General features: G+C 39.1%; 1 protein-coding gene across 2 annotated transcripts in view; it reads left to right on the top strand.

The window, feature by feature from the left end:
• The window catches only part of DNAH8 (dynein axonemal heavy chain 8), a 363336-nt gene that overhangs the window by 324559 nt on the left and 21353 nt on the right, over window positions 1-17424 (top strand). For both annotated transcript variants that reach the window (XM_077904163.1, XM_077904162.1), the window contains 3 exons: window positions 12043-12199; window positions 15986-16138; window positions 16216-16405. In XM_077904163.1, the coding sequence (XP_077760289.1) occupies window positions 12043-12199; window positions 15986-16138; window positions 16216-16405 (500 nt within the window). The remainder of the gene's footprint in view (window positions 1-12042; window positions 12200-15985; window positions 16139-16215; window positions 16406-17424) is intronic.

The following is a 17424-nucleotide window of genomic DNA, read 5'->3' as shown; positions in this document are numbered from 1 at the left end:
CACTCTATCCAAAGGTTTCTATGTCATCACTGGCCAGCATGCTATAGATTAGATGCCACAGCTATTTTTTCCCAAAATAGAGTGTCAGGATCTTGTAATCTCTCATCACACCAAGTGAGATCAAGTAGAAGGTGCTGGAACTCTGCCTCCAATCTGTCAGACAACTAGCTGGCTTGTAAGACCTGCAGTCCTCCTCCTCTGATCTCTCTTCATTCTTAACTTCCCCACCTGGTCTGTCCTTGGGTCTTTCCCACCCACTCCTCCTCTCCTCCTCCTGGGGATCTTGGTCCATGTTTGGTTCCTGCTCAGGCAAGCAGGCTCTGTTGTGCAACTCTGCATGTGGTCATTTTCTTAGTCTCTGGGTGAGCTTTGCCCTAGGTTTGAGTCTTCTTTTTCTTGGCTCTGAAATATTTGATGACTGGAATGCTAGGCATTCCAGGCCGCCTTCCTGGAGGGCTGCACTCCAACCCCTCGCTGTTCCCCCATCAGCCACCAGGAGGCAGTAAGCAATAGCAGATAAAGCTTCTCAGCTAAAACCAACCCCACCCCCTCCCAACAACACCCCTCCCATTCCAGCAAGAAGTGACTTTTCAAGTTCTGTGTGAGATGATAGAAGGAATCAAAGCTTCCCCTGACATTTCTGGTCTGGAAGCTGGGATGGTAGAATTTGGAACAGAAGGGCATTTGAGAGGGAGGTTGCAGAGTTCTGTTCAGGTGTGTTGAATTGGGAAAGACGGAGGGATGTATCTGAGTGGGGAGAAAGACATGGATTGGAGCCCAGGTGAGAAGTTTCAGTATATTTGTACAGAGATTTGTACCCTTGAATCCATTAGAGGGGGGTGGACTCTGTAAGAATCAGTGAGAAATCTGTGTGAATGTCCCCAGCTAGAAGAATCCTTCTTAATTTATCTGATGTGCACCCTGTTCAACAGCACTCTTCCGGATAGGCTTCTAGCCTATGGTTAGGCCATGGTGGAGAACTCTATGTCCTTGCTTATAGCATCTGTGCTCTGAACCTAGCATCCATAAATTTGAGAGGAGAGGGAGATTTGCGAAAGGGGACGATAGGTCTTTCTCTTCCTTAAGAATGCAGAATCCCTGAAAAGGTGAGTGGGAAATACAGCTGAATAAATGCTTTAAAATAAGTAAAATCTCTCCCAAGAGCTTAGATACCATAAAAATGCATAGTTTATTCACATTTTATTATCTAGATTTATAAGGTACCAAGGACTCTGCAAATTCAACTATCTCAATGTCAAAAACAGTTATTTATTTTCACTCTTTTTCTCATTAACGGTTATGCATATTTTTCTACCTTCTAAAATTTATCAAATGCCCTATTACAACTTTTATATTCATTTCTATGCAGGATGAATTTAATTGTATTTCTTTTAGTATTAGCTGAAATTTGAGTTTCAGATTTTTATTAAAAATGTATGCTCGTTGTTATTTCATGTGCAAAGACGTATGTAAATCTAGGCTGATTTGGATGTGATAGTGCACTAATATCTCATTAGATGGTTGTTTCTTTGTAGACAGTTCTGTTTTTTATTTGTCCTGCATTTTTATTACCCATGACCTTGACTCTACCACTCAGCAGAGGTGACCTGGACAGCTGCCCCAAACCACCAAGCTAAAAGACCAATAGGAGCTTCTTCCTATATTTACTCAAAAGAGAAATTTTCTTCTAGAAGTAACTCGGGACCAAAGCTCATGAAGTATTATAGTTCTCCTTCAACTCAGAGCATTTATGGGGACTGTTTTCCTGAAAGCCTGAAAGGCTTTTGAGGCATATAGAGATATTTGCAGTTCTCCATAATAGCTAGCTAACTAGGCTTCTGCCTTTCCTACCTTTGCAAACATACCTTTGCTTCTGCCTTTCCTACCTTGCAAACATAAAAATCACATAGTGGATAAAGAAATGTGAGTTGTATAGCCCTGGCATTCTGCACCTAATAAAATGTGTGGCGGGGAGATGATCCAGAGAGCTTGTGCAGATCTTATACAAAATGGGTCAGCTTTTCAGGGCTTCTTCCCCACATCCATGTCCTGAGGATTATTCTCAGATCACCTCATAAAAAAAATAAAATCACCCACCAAGACAATGATTTCTTAGGTGAGATCTAGCAGCAGCAGCATGTCCATTTACCCCTCCCTGGAGCACTGGTGAATGCGGCTAGTGCCAGCCAAGAACAGAATGGTCATGTTCACAGTGCTGTGCACTGTTGGCACCCAGCCCCATGTACAGAGCATGTTTCCAAAGAGGCAATGAGCTGGGGGTGAGCCAAGAGCTCCTGAGTGCCCCAGACATGGGATCTTTCCCTTTTTTTATTTGTAGTTAGAGCAGGTAGGAAGAATGATCTCTGATTTTCTTGGTGTGAATGGAGATTTACTGTGATTTTCTTTAAACTTTAAAGATCTGTGCTTAAATATCATAATAAATGCAGGTTTTCTTTACTTTCAAATGATGTCTTTCTGATTCTCCTGTGTTCTGAGGAGCACCTAAATTTATATATATTTCCCTTTGTATGGGGAAAGGTGCCATGAAGGAAGCAAATAGTGATAACAGTAATTTACTATACTTTTACTATAAGAAGAAACAAATAATTACTGGAGAATTGCTCTCCTTTATATTGGAAGTTTAATAAAATTCAAACCAACTGGCCTGAATTCAACAAACAAACATTTATTGAGAACTTACTCTCTAGCCAACTCGGGATACAGAGATTAGCAAGACACCATCCTTGCCCTTGGAGTTCATAATGTATTAGGGAAAATGAATGAGTGGCAAATAGTTATGTAATACAATATGATGGATCCTAAAATCAGGATTATATAGAACACACACACACACACACACACACACACACACACTGCTAGGAAAACAAAGATGAAGAAGCAATAAATTCCAGCTTAGGAATTTAAATTAAGCTAGTGAGAGAGGTCATCTCTGAGCTATGCCTTAATGGACATGCAGGAGTTCCAGGTAAGAAAAGGGGTAGGGAGGAAGGGGCAACAACACCAAAGATAAGAAGGACAATGCAAGGAAAGAGGAAGATAATGAGCAGTAAGTGTATATACATATATTGAGTCACCAAGTTGTACACCTTAAATATATACAATTGAAAAAATATTAAAATAAAATGCTCTGGCACAGTGAAAATAAAAGGCATAGATTAGGGTACGTACGTGAAGGAACAGTCCAAGGGGGGGCATGAAGATGTGAAAGCGTGTGCTGCGTGCGAGGAGCTAAATCCAGTGTGCCTAGAGCATGGTGGGGAGGGACTTCAAGAGAGGAGCAGCCTACCCATGAGGCTGATGCACATACAGAGACTGGCTTGGGGCACCATGAAAATGCTGGAATTTTCTAGATAGAGGCTAGCAGTGATTTGGAAATAGGTCTTGGAAACCAAGAAGAGCTGGAGAGTGGCATCAAGAGGAGACTATCTCTGAAGTTTGTAGATTAGCGGCTGGGTGAAGGCATTGATGTTCAAGAAGATGGGACAGATCAGGGCAAAGAGAGAATGGAAACAGTGAATCAGGTGTTGGAATTGTTTGATTTGGGAAACAGAGAGCCCTAGGAGTCAGCAGAAATGTGGATATGTAGAGATTAGGATAAAGTTAGAGGTTTCACACTACCCAGACTTGCCTGGTTGTTCACAGTCCTCAGCAAGAGGACCGTGATAGTGACACCTACTGTAGCAGTCTCCCCTCACTGTATCTGATGCTAGAATGAGATCGTGGAGTAATAGAAATCACAGAAATGTACCTGTCTGAGAATTGTATATAATATGTGGCTCCTTGACTTTTGATGACTTCATTTTGGTTGTTGCATCAGCTATTTTCCTGCTTTTCCTCCTTAGAGTTATCTGTATTATTCTTAGACTTTATATGACTTTTAAAAACTGGGATAGCACCATACTTCAAAATTCAGGAATGAGTCACAAGGGCCTTTTGTTCCATTTTACTAGAATGTTTTATTACCTGTGTATATGTTCAGTTTTGTGTGTGCTTGATGTGTTCATCTTTCAACTTTAAAAATAAATGTCTTTGGGGATATTCTTTTTAAAAATTTTTTTTAAAGATTTTATTTTTTCATGAGAGACACAAAGAGAGAGAGGCAGGGACATAGACAGAGGGAGAAGCAGGCTCCATGCAGGAAGCCTGATGTGGGACTCGATTCTGGGACTCCGGGATCACACCCTGAGCCAAAGGCAAACGCTCAACTGCTGAGCCACCCAGCCGTCCCTCTTTGGGGATATACTAAAACTCCAACAATCTACATAGAAATTGCTCACCAAAAAATAATAAAAAATAAATTTAAAATTCTCTATACAATTATACAAAATCAATTTTCTTTTTTTTAAAGACTTTATTCATTTATTTACTTTTTATTTATTTTAGAGAGAGCAGGAGGAGGGAGGAGCAGAGGGACTTAAAAGCAGACTCCATGCTGAGTGCAGAGGCTGATGCAGGGTTCGATCTCAGTATCCTTAGATCATGCATGAGCTGAGCTGAAATCAAGAATTGGACGCTTAATGACTGAGCCACCCAAGTGCTCCATACAAAATCCATTTTCATTTAATTTTATTAGAAATCAGCTTTTACCATATTGGCCCTTACTGTGAAATTCATATGTTTAAAAGTAATGTGGAGTCAATACTCCAACTGGCTGGGTTACAAACATGTACTAGGGTTTGACACAAGATCCTCGTAATCACTGTATCCGCCTGAAAAACCAGCTTACAGCGCATAGTGGCTGATGCATTTACCTTAGCCATGACGTTTGGAAAGGATGCAATTCTTTGGATACGTATGTTTGGGTCCAGATACAACCAAATTCTACCTGCCAACCAAATGAAAATGCTGACGACAGAGCATCTCCTCCATTCTTCATCTGGTTCCTAAATGAATTAAAGGCTAGCTGAATAGAATTCCCTCTGTGGACGCAAAATGTGGCTTTTCCATAAGCAAAGAAGCCTGGATAATTTTAGCAGTAGTTCCTTAGGATTCTGTTAGTTAGTGAGACAGTTTGCACAATTCAATGCTATAGATGAAAAAGAAAAAGGTGTAATTCTTTCCGTATGCTATTAGGGAGGTGGAAAGGAGCCTTTCTGGTGGGGCATGAAGATTACTAGGAATTTCTAAGATGCATTTCAATGAACCTCAAACGTTTGTCAGTGATTCATCTCTGTTGAGTCCTTGGTGGGCTTTGCATGTGGGGGCTTATTTTTTCTCTCTTTTCAAAATGAAAATAGTCATAATACTCTTTATTATAAAAAAAATTTGTACTTTCTCATTGAGAAAAACAAACAATACAGAAAATAGAAAGCAGAAAGTAATAATCACAGCAAATGCTCATCATATAAAAATCTCATTCTTAATAGACCCTTCTAGATTTTTTTCTATGCTTATGTGCACATTATTTACAATAAAAATTGTAATCACACCCTGGTAAGGTTTCTGTAACATGCTATTTTTTTAATTGAAGTATAATTGACGCAGAGTGTTACATTAGTTTCAGGTGTACAACATGGTGATTTGACAACTCTATATATACATTTTGCCATCCTTACAAGTGTAGCTATAATTTGTCACAGTACAACACTATTAAAATCCTATTGACTATATTCACATGCTGTATCTTTCATTCCTGTGACTTTATTCCATAACTGGAAGCCTGTATCCCCCACTCTCTTTCACCTATTTGCCCATCCTTGCCCCCCTCCTCGCCTCTGACAACCACTTAGTTTGTTCTCTGTTTTTATGGGTCTGTTTCTGCTTTTTTTTTTTGTTTATTCATTTGTTTTGCTTTTTAGATTCCACATGTAAGTGAAAGATGGCATTTGTCTTTCTCTGTCTGACTTATTTCACTTAGCATAATGCCCTCCAGGTCCATCCAGGTTGTCATAAATGGCAAGATCTCATTCTTTTTTGTGGCTGAGTAATAATGCTAATTGCAGCATTATTTACAATAGCCAAGATATAGAAGCAACTTAAATGACCATGATGGATGAATGGATTAAAGAAGATGAGGCATATGTATACAATGGAGTATTACACAGCCATAAAACAGAATTACCATGCTATTTCATTCAGTAATCTCAATTCAATAACCTCACTTTACCAAGCATCCAGAGCTACATCACATTTTTCCTGGCTGTATATATAGAGTTTTACCAGGATTTGTTATTTACCAGGATTTTCTATTACAAATACCACTATATGGTCAACTAATATTCGATAAAGGAGGAAAGACTATCCATTGGAAGAAAGACAGTCTCTCCAATAAATGGTGCTGGGAAAATTGGACATCCACATGCAGAAGAATGAAACTAGACCACTCTCTTTCACCATACACAAAGATAAACTCAAAATGGATGAAAGATCTAAATGTGAGACAAGATTCCATCAAAATCCTAGAGGAGAACACAGGCAACACCCTTTTTGAACTCGGCCACAGTAACTTCTTGCAAGATGCATCCATGAAGGCAAAAGAAACAAAAGCAAAAATGAACTATTGGGACTTCATCAAGATAAGAAGCTTTTGCACAGCAAAGGATACAGTCAACAAAACTAAAAGACAACCTACAGAACGGGAGAAGATATTTGCAAATGACATATCAGATAAAGGGCTAGTTTCCAAGATCTATAAAGAACTTATTAAACTCAACACCAAAGAAACAAACAATCCAATCATGAAATGGGCAAAAGACATGAAGAGAAATCTCACAGAGGAAGACATAGACATGGCCAACATGCATATGAGAAAATGCTCTGCATCACTTGCCATCAGGGAAATACAAATCAAAACCACAATGAGATACCACCTCACACCAGTGAGAATGGGGAAAATTAACAAGGCAGGAAACCACAAATGTTGGAGAGGATGCGGAGAAAAGGGAACCCTCTTACGCTGTTGGTGGGAATGTGAACTGGTGCAGCCACTCTGGAAAACTGTGTGGAGGTTCCTCAAAGAGTTCAAAATAGACCTGCCCTACGACCCAGCAATTGCACTGTTGGGGATTTACCCCAAAGATACAGATGCAATGAAACGCCGGGACACCTGCACCCGATGTTTCTAGCAGCAATGTCCACAATAGCCAAACTGTGGAAGGAGCCTCGGTGTCCATCGAAAGATGAATGGATAAAGAAGATGTGGTTTATGTATACAATGGAATATTCCTCAGCCATTAGAAACGACAAATACCCACCATTTGCTTCAACGTGGATGGAACTGGAGGGTATTATGCTGAGTGAAGTTAGTCAATCGGAGAAGGACAAACATTATATGTTCTCATTCATTTGGGAAATATAAATAATAGTGAAAGGGAATATAAGGAAAGGGAGAAGAAATGTGTAGGAAATATCAGAAAGAGAGACAGAACATAAAGACTGCTAACTCTGGGAAACGAACTAGGGGTGGTAGAAGGGGAGGAGGGCGGGGGGGTGGGAGTGAATGGGTGATGGGCACTGGGGGTTATTCTGTATGTTGGTAAATTGAACACCAATAAAAATAAATTTAAAAAAATAATCTTGCACATCTTTGGACATTTGTTATTTTTTTAAAAACTGATTTATTAAAAAAACTGATTTATTAAATGTTAAATAAATACAAAAGTATAACGTGTGTAAAATATAAAATGTTGTTCTTTTTGCACCATCATTTCTATATTTTGCTATATCTTCCCTGTCTTTGACTTCTTGCTGAATGAATATTTTTCATTCTATTTTTACCCCTGTGCTAGTTATGTACTACTTCTTTTTATTTTTTCTTTAGAAATTTTAACATCCACTTTTAATTAAATGTAAAATTAATATCTTTACCCTCCTCTTAATCAAAAACTCCTGGATAATTTTAACTACAGCACTCCCCTCCTGGCATTTCAGTATTTTAATTTTATCTGTTTTTCATAAACCCACAATTACAATATAATTATTGTTTTATAGCATAATGCTTATTTAGATGTGCCCATGCATTGACCTATTCTTTTCTATACCTCAGACTTTCCATCACAATAATTATCCTTTAGCATTCTCTTCAATGCCTTATTTTGCCCTCCTTTTGTAAAATGCTCAGCATCACTCAGCATCAGGGAAATACAAATCAAAGCCACAATGAGATACCACCTCATTGACCAGAATGTGTCAGAATGGCCAAAATTAACTCAGGAAACAACAAATGTTGACAAGGATACAGAGAAAGGGGAACCCTCTTGCACTGTTGATGGGAATGCAAACTGGTTCAGCCACCCTGGAAAACAGCATGGAGGTTCCTCAAAAACTTAAAAATAGAACTTACTTACCCAGCAATTGCACTACAAGTATTTGCCCAAACAATACAAAAATAGTGATTCGAAGAGGCACCTGCCCCCCAAGATGGGTAGGAGAGGCAGAGATATCATCTCACCCAAAACCTCACCACTGCACAGTGACACATAATTGGGAGGAATATCATAAATACAGAGCTTCCCCTGGGAAGCAAGGAGATCATGCTCCACATCAGGAACTCCAGCTCTTGGGATCTGTACCAGAAAGACAAGCCCCCAAAATGTCTGACTTTGAAAACCAATGTGCCTTATATCCAGGAGACCCAAAGGGCTGTAGGGAATTAAGATCCTGCTGTTACAGGGCTTATGTGCAGAATCACTCACCCCTGGGACTCAAAGCAAAAGCAGCGGTTTGAAAAGCACTTAGACCATATATGAAGGAGATTCATTTGTTAAACTTAAGGCATCTCCTAGAGGGGCAGGGACCTCTTGGGTCTCTTGCTAGGGATGGAGACACGGATTGGCATTAGTTATGGATTCTCCCCTCTGCCTTACTAGTGCTGGTGGGAGTGTCCCAACCCCAGTGGTTCCTGTGACCCTGATAAAGCTGGTAGGCACACCCCAGCCCCATTTTCCTCCATAGCCCTGCTAAAGCCAGCAGACACATGCAGCCCATGCAGAGGATGTCCCTTGCATGCCCAGCATTGGTGGCTGGGGGGCTTGCATTTCTGGACCCCACAGAACTGAAACAATTGGAGAGACAGTTCTTGATAGGCTGCTACCCCCAAGGCATGGCAACCATAGTGGACTAAAACACAACCTCAGTCTTCCTGTGAAAATGCCTATTTACATATTTGCTGTCAACTTAAAATAGACTGTTATATTAATAAGCTGTTATATGTGAGCTTCAGGGTAACAAAACAAAAGTCTATAGTAGATACACAAAAGATAATAGGAAAGGAATCTAAGCATAACACTACAGAAAGTCATTAAAGCAAAAGGGAAGAACAGGAGAAAAGGAACAGAAAAGAACTAAAGAACAACCAGAAAACAATTAACAAAATAGGAATAAGCACATGACTAGTAATAATTACTTCAAATGTAAATGGGCTAAATTCTCTAATCAAAAGACATAGAGTGACGGAATGCATTTAAAAAACACACAAAACAAAACAGACCTGTGCTGCCTCCAAGAGACTCACTTCAAATGTAAGAACATGCACAGACTAAAAGTGATGGAATGAAAAATGATGTTTTTTTGCAAATAGAAGCTGAAAGAAAACTTGGGTAGTTATATCAGACAAAATAGATTTTTAAACAAAGACTAATAAAAGACAAGGTTAGTCATTAAATGATAAAGAGGTCAATTCACCAAGAAGATACAACATTTGTAAATATTTGTGCACCTAGCATAGGGATCACTTAAAAATAGAAAGCAAATACTAACAGACCAAAAGGGAGAAATTGACAGCAATACAACAATAGTACAATAATAGTACAGTACAATAATAGTAGGGGATTTTAGTATCTGACTGACTCTCACACTCATGCACACACACCATCTATGTGTCCACACCCAGCCACTTCAAGACAAAAACTGTGCCTCTCAAAGCATCTGGTTGACCCAGAAGAGCTCTAGAGAGTGAGAACAAAAGAGAGAGAGGCAGACAGACTACTCTCTTTTAAAGCATCTTGTTCTTTTACTCCACAGCATGTGTTACAATGGTATTGACAAATGCACCCCTCTTCCAGTAGATAGAGAGAGGCACCAAGGCAGGGATCTGTTTACCACCATATTATAGCACCTAGCTCAGTGCCTGGTACATTGGAAATCTTTATTGGATACATGGATTTTTTTTTAAACCATAAACGACTATAGAACTTTTATTTATATTCAAACCAGAAACAATTCAAAAGTTAATCAAAAGGTAAATGGACAGATATATATACCCAAATAATACTACTCAGCAATAAAAAGAAATAAACTATTAATATATATAACATCTATGATTTTCAAAATAATTATGCTGAAGAAAAGAATCCAAAGACATACCATATGACTCTTATTTGTATAAAACTCAAAAAAAAATGCAAGCTAGTATATGTTGACAGAAAACGGACTTGTGGTCAGTTGCCTTAAGGACAGTGAGGTGTTGGCATGGAGAGATGAATCACAAAGGGCACAGGGAAACTTTCAGAGGATGTCAGATATATTCATTTTCTTGGTTGTGGTGATGGTTTTATTGGTGTCACAATCTATCAAATTTTACACTGGCTAAAATGAAAAGCTTATTGTATGTCAATTACCCCCCAATAAATCTATGAAAATGCTCTTTTTTTATTCCTAACTGGGACTGAAATGTTATGTCTATAGGAGTATATAAAATCTTTTTACCAAGAACTAGTACAAATAGTAGACAGCAGAATATTTATTTATTTATTTATTTATTTATTATTTATTTATTTATTTGAGAGAGAGTGAGACAGAGAGAGCATGAGCAGGGGAGGGACAGAGGAAGAGGGAGCCTGACCCTGGACTCCATCCCAGAACTCTGGGATCACGATTTAAGCAGAAGACAGACGCTTAACCAACTGAGCCACCCAGGTGCCCCAACAGCAGAATCTTAACAACAAAAACAGCTCTCCCCAAATATTTCAGTCTGTAGGGCTCCTTTTACACCAGGTGAAGACTTCAGACCACCGTGATTGATGATGCAGCAGGCAGGACAGCAGAGGAGAGGCTGTCTGCAAGGAGGCAGTTACCAGGGACTGTATTTAATAGGGGAAAGTTAACGGAATCTATCCATCTCAAGCTTCCTCGTGAAGAGAGTGTTTTAAAGAAGTGGTGTTCCAGCAGATGTCTGAGAAGGAGCACTTGACCCTTTGAGAAAGAGGTTCAGAGATCAATGGGAATATGCAAATGTTAAGACAAAATCCAGAGCTGCCTGGTCATTTTAGCTCTAAATGTCATCATCAATCACTATGGATACATGGATTTTATTTTTTTTTAAATTTTTTTATTTATTTACTTATGATAGTCACAGAGAGAGATAGAGAGAGAGAGAGGCAGAGACATAGGCAGAGGGAGAAGCAGGCTCCATGCATCGGGAGCCCGACGTGGGATTCGATCCCGGGTCTCAGGGATCGCGCCCTGGGCCAAAGGCAGGCGCTAAACCACTGCGCCACCCAGGGATCCCAGATACATGGATTTTAAAGATGGGTGGCTGCATTTAGGTAGAGCAGAGGGATGCCAATAGATTACTTTGGAAATCATAAAACAAAAATGGGAAAATGAGAAAACAAAACAGAAAATACTGAAGAAATTTTAATAATGTGTAATTCACAGAGGAAATATGAGTGATCCTCTTTGATCTAACAAATTGTCATGTAATTATAGAGTCTTATGACCAGTCTATAACTGAGGGAGAATAAATAGGAGATGTGTTTGTTATCCAGCATGAGGTTTGTAGGTTAGTGCCGAGCAAAACTGGATAGTACTGCTTTGGATTACCAATGACATTCATGGAATCTCTTTCCCTAAAGATAGAGAGCCTTTCATTTTCGGTGACGTTCTTGATGTCTTGTTAGGAGGCAGTAGATGGATCTCTAGTTTTTTCATTCCTGGAGGTTGGTGGTAAAGTTTCCTTCCCCCCACCCACACTCCTCTTCTGTCTGGCTTTAAGTGATCTTATCAGTTCATTTTAGCTTTGATCATTATCTCTGAACACCTACATTTCCCTGCTACATTCTGAACAGTTCACTCTTTTATCAGGTATCAGAGTAACACTGCTTCTGCTGTTCTTGAAACAATTACCAACATTCAACCCAAAGAGAGTGGAGGGGGTGTGGGAGAGACCCGGGAAGCCATCGTTTATAGATTATCTGAAGATATGCTGAGCAAACTGCCTCCTGATTACATACCTCACGAGGTAAGCTGCACCCTCCTCCCCCTGGTGTGTACAGGGCTAGCCTCATGTTCCACAACGCCTAACTTGGTCCTGGGATGATAGGTTTCAGTCCCTCCCCTCTCTGCTCATTCCTGCTTCCTTTGCAACTCTTTTAACCTCGTGGTCTTCTCTTCCTTGCCCCTTCTCAAGCATCTTGCAAACTATGATCTGCGCTTTTCTTGACACCTTTCTCTGCTCGCTGCCTCCTCCTCTTTCTCCATGTTCTCTTTTAATCACCTGTTCTCTACCTTTCCCCCATCTCTGGATTCCTTTGCCTTTGGCTCCCTAGACATCTTACCCGCCTAGGCTGGAAACCTCTCTCCCCAAAGCCTGCTTTGTCCATTCTTTAAACTTACCCCTTGTTTTTGTCTTCTGCTTCCCGCCCCCCTCCCCAACCCTTCTAGTCTCTCAGTCCTTCCAGCCAGAAAAGCAAGCCATTTAAATGAATTCACTCCCAGTGTGGATGGCAATAGTGTTCTACTTCTTGAACCTCCTAATTGTTTGCTTATTAACTTAAATCATTCTTTTTTTTTTTTAACCTCAAGACTCCTTTACAAAATGACTGAGGACCCCAAGTAGCTTTTATTTATGTGGGTTGTAACTACTGATATTTATTATATTAGGAATTTAAACTGAGACATTTCAAAAATGTATATCATTTTATTATAAAATAACAGTAATAAGCCCTACATGTTAACATAAACAACATTTTAATTAAAAAATAAGTATGTTTTCCAAGACAAAAAAATTCATTTGAGAATAGTAGGATTGTTTTACATTTTTACAAAGCTCTTTAATGTCTTGTTTAATAGAAGGCAGGTAGATTTTCATATCTGCTTCTGTATTCAATCTGTTGTGATACCAACAAGTCATGTAGCTCTGGGAAACTTCACTGTACGCTCCTGAGAGCAGAAGAGTTAAAAAGTCAAATGGTGTCTTAGTATTACTATGAAAAAGTTGAACTCTGTAGACTCCCTGAGAGGATCTCAGGGCCTGCAGGGGTCCCAGGTCACACTTTGAAAACTACTGATCTAAAAAAATATTTAATTGTGGTAAAATTTCTGGCACTTGAAAGTTCTGAGAAAGGTCCTCCAACTTGGCCTCCTTCTACATGCAAGAAGACAGGGCTCTTCTCTCCTGTTCTCAGCCTCCACTCCTCATTGCCAATGGTCGGAGAGTCCTGGATGTGGCTAAGTCAAGTTTAGCTCTTTAACCAAGAAGGGACAGGCTAATGCCCTGGTGCTGCTGTAACAACTGTCTTGTGTCTACCCTGTCTTGCATCCTCACATCTGGGAAATATGAACTCGTCAGCTAGGAGCCCGTAGGCTGCTTGAGTTACAGGCTACCACCCACTGAAATGAGTACCTCCAACACCAAAAAAACAAAACGACAAAAAACAAAACAAAACAACAACAAAAAAAGGGACAAATTTTCTTGCCTCTTAAAACAGTTCTTGTTTCTGTTATGTAAATGGGTACTGAGACATTTGGCCAATATACTAAAATCAATTATTCACATAGAGATAGTTACAGTAAAGGGAGTAAATAAATTTTTAGATGGGAACACAATGTAAGTACATACTTTCAATGTTCATTGTAAGTGATCTTTAGGAGACAGAGGAGGCATAAAAACCTGCCTTCAAAGATTTTAAAAACTAGCATGTGAAAGTGAGATAAAACTCACTAGTCACTGTGATGACTAGACTGACCACAAGGTTGGTATTACTGGAGGCGGGATGGGCAGGATCTTGGGATAATTTGAGCCATCCAGACTTGGTCAGGGCCACTTCCCCAAATTCTCTGTTCTGCCAATATCCTAGCAGGGACTGAATGTGAGGGATGTCACTAAGTGGTTTGCTAAATGGGAAGGAGTTTGTACTGAGGCATCTAAAATGGCTTATTCTTCTAAGATCACTTACCTTTTAGTGTCCTTTATTTTATAGAAGAGAGATATGTGTTCTTGAAAATGTGGCTGTAAAGTGAATTTTGTAAATTGAAATATAATTATACTATTGACTTCCATGGTAAAAACAGAGCCACATCTCTCAAGAAGAGACTACCTGGTCCCAGAAACATAATGAAAATCCTATGTAAGACTGCAGCAGATCTTTCATCCTATTAATACAAAGATAATTTTAGGCTGGAACAATAACCATCTTCAAAATAAAATGAGTACTAAGATTAGATTTTCAAGAGTTTAAGTTTTCCCTAAGCAAGTCTCTATTGCAAAATACGTTTCTCATTTCAAACTGTAAGTAGGGCAAGGTGATTTGTTTGGGGCTGTCAATATACTAAAAGGTACCTGGTCTATTGATGTGACATTGTAGCCAATATGCCTGGGGTTAATTTCCCACTTGTAGGGGTTGCAAAGGTATTTCCATAATTTCCTTTTTCCTTCAGTGTGAATTTCGATAGAGTAGTCATGATTTAAAGGGGGTGATATTTATGCTATTCAGCCATTGGAGGCTGAAGGGTTCGAGAGGAGAACGAGGCAGTAGAGCCTGCAAAAATGTAAGTTCCAGAATCAGGAATTTAGGAGAATGCGTGAAGGTTGGGATAGTGACTGGGTTTATGAACCTCCACCAGCATGTTTGACTGGGGTTTCAATATCATTGCTCTACCTGCCCAGATATTCCCACCCAGCTGTCAGGTTTTATATCACGGCTTCCCTGAGTTTGTGCTTCCCCTCTTCATTCCTCACTCATTAGAAGTGGCCCAGCTGCAGGAAAGCAGAGGTGTCCACTGCTGAGTAGGACACTTCAGCATCACACTAGCAAACATGTTCTATAAAATGAGGAAGATAATCCACATGAGCCTGAAACCCATCATCTCTAACATTCCATGACTCCAGAAGGGGCCATGGGCATCTCCAGCTGAGAATCCTACAGTTGACTGACTTTCTGGTGACTCTATGGACTGGTACATTTCTCTAAATTCTCTCTCACTTCATATGGCTATCCTTACCCCTCCTATACCGGCATCTCTTCAATTGAGACTAGCAGAAAGTTCAGATCTCTGTGTAAGTTCTTGCCAATATTCATAGTCAATCTTTTCTTGGGTATGGGTCACTAAATTCAAATGTGTATATATATATATATTGGCTTGTTTTCCAATAATTGTTACATTTTATTATTCCCAGAACCAGATGCTTTTATATTGATCTCTTCAAAATGATCAATAAATGATATACCAAAAGGAACAAATAACAGGTGCTTAATGGCTCTCCTGCAAAGTCAAATATTTTCATTGATTAGATTAGGAGAGGCTCTTTTAGTCACCCTAGCCAAGGCAACAATGATCTTAGGAAATGCAACCAATCATTCATTGGTAACTGCTCTGTAAAGATTTTGGCCATATTAACTTTCTGTGACATTTCTAATAACGACTCTGTAAGCATTATGAAAAAAAACATACCAAACTGTACTCTTACAAAGGTTGGATTGCAAGAGAATATTTAACTGACACTTAGCACTTAATCATTTTGAAAGGGAAAAAGGTACAATTTTGTTTCAGCTTTTTAAAGTACATTTCCAATTATCAACTAAGTACAATCAGTAGGAAATAAAAACCATTTTAATTGAACAGTAGTTTTTGAGGCCTGGAAAATAAGGAATTTAATGTCAAGTTTGGTTCTGCAAGAGATATTTTAGAATCCATTTGGGCTAGTAGAGGTATATCCAGAGGAAGAAAAAGAATAGAGAAAGGAGAGGTCATTGGAAGAGAAGTGACAGATGATTTTTAAAAATTCCTTTCTTGTATTTTTTTCAAGGTGAAAGCTCGTTTGATAAAGATGGGACATCTTAATTCAATGAACATATTTCTTAGACAAGAAATTGACAGAATGCAAAAAGTCATCTCAATACTTCGCAGTAGCCTGAGTGACCTAAAATTGGCCATTGAAGGAACAATCATTATGAGTGAGGTGAGCTGTGATATCATTTATCATTTCCCTCTTTTGTTGGTTTTTCTCATTCTTATATTTTAACTTCTCTTTTTCAGAATTTGAGAGATGCCCTGGACAACATGTATGATGCTCGCATACCTCAGATCTGGAAAAGAGTGTCCTGGGATTCATCCACACTGGGCTTCTGGTTTACTGAACTTCTGGAGAGAAATGCTCAGTTTTCTACTTGGATATTTGAAGGGAGGCCCAACGTATTTTGGATGACTGGTTTCTTTAATCCTCAAGGTATGTGCTCATGGGAGAGCGGGCAGTGTTGGAGGATGAGGGTAGTTGTGTAGTAGCACTGTGTGATAAATACATATTATATACAACAGTATAGAGGTACAGCTTGCTAAGTGCTGGACACATGTTTTCAGAAGTTGGAAACTACAGATGATCCTTCTGTATTTGTTTACAAATTCAATCTGGAATTTGTTCTACCATTGCGTGCACAATAACGGAGGCAAACCTTTCATTGTTCTTCTCATCTACCTCAGCAAGCCTGTGTTTAGGACATGTGAAATAATAAAGTTTTGTTCGTATCTTATCTTAGTTTTAAATTTTCGTGAAAATGACAAACATGAAGCATCAAAATATGCAGAAATTGTTTCTAGATTTCAGAAAATTAGACTGATTTCGAAAATGATCATGTGGCGGAAGTTTTATTGAGTGAATGTGTAGAGTCTGTCCCCACCCGCTCCTCAGTTCTTTTCCCCCTGAAAAAGTACTTTGTGATTCTGCTGTATTTCTTCCTTCACTCTAGAAATGTTTACTTGGTTACTGACTAGATGTCTAGTGACATAATAATAAACTATATACAATTTGGTAAGCTCATAAAAACTACCATGGTCAGTGTTTCAGATTTATAAAATGTGGAGTTCATAGAGTTCATAAAGTTCTGAAACATGACAACTTCTTGTTTTACTACAATAGTTCTACTTCAAGTAATTCTTTCTTTTAAAGATTTTATTAAAATTCCTGTTAGTTAACATACAGTGTAATATTAGTTTCAGATGTACAATATAGTGATTCGTTTCCATGCATCACCCCAATACTCATCACAACAAATGCACTCCTTAACTTCCATCACTTATTTCATCCATTCCCTCACCCACCTTCCCTCTGGTAGCCATCAGTTTGTTCTCTATAGTTAAGAGTATGTTTCTTGGTTTGCCTTTCTCTCTTTCTCTCTCTCTCTCTCTCTCTCTGTGTGTGTGTGTGTGTGTGTGTGTGTGTGTGTATTTTTCCCTTTGCTTGTTCATTTT

The sequence above is a fragment of the Canis aureus genome, chromosome 7 (assembly GCF_053574225.1).
Source record: "Canis aureus isolate CA01 chromosome 7, VMU_Caureus_v.1.0, whole genome shotgun sequence".
NCBI lineage: Eukaryota > Metazoa > Chordata > Mammalia > Carnivora > Canidae > Canis > Canis aureus.
This window is presented reverse-complemented; position numbering and strand designations above follow the sequence as displayed.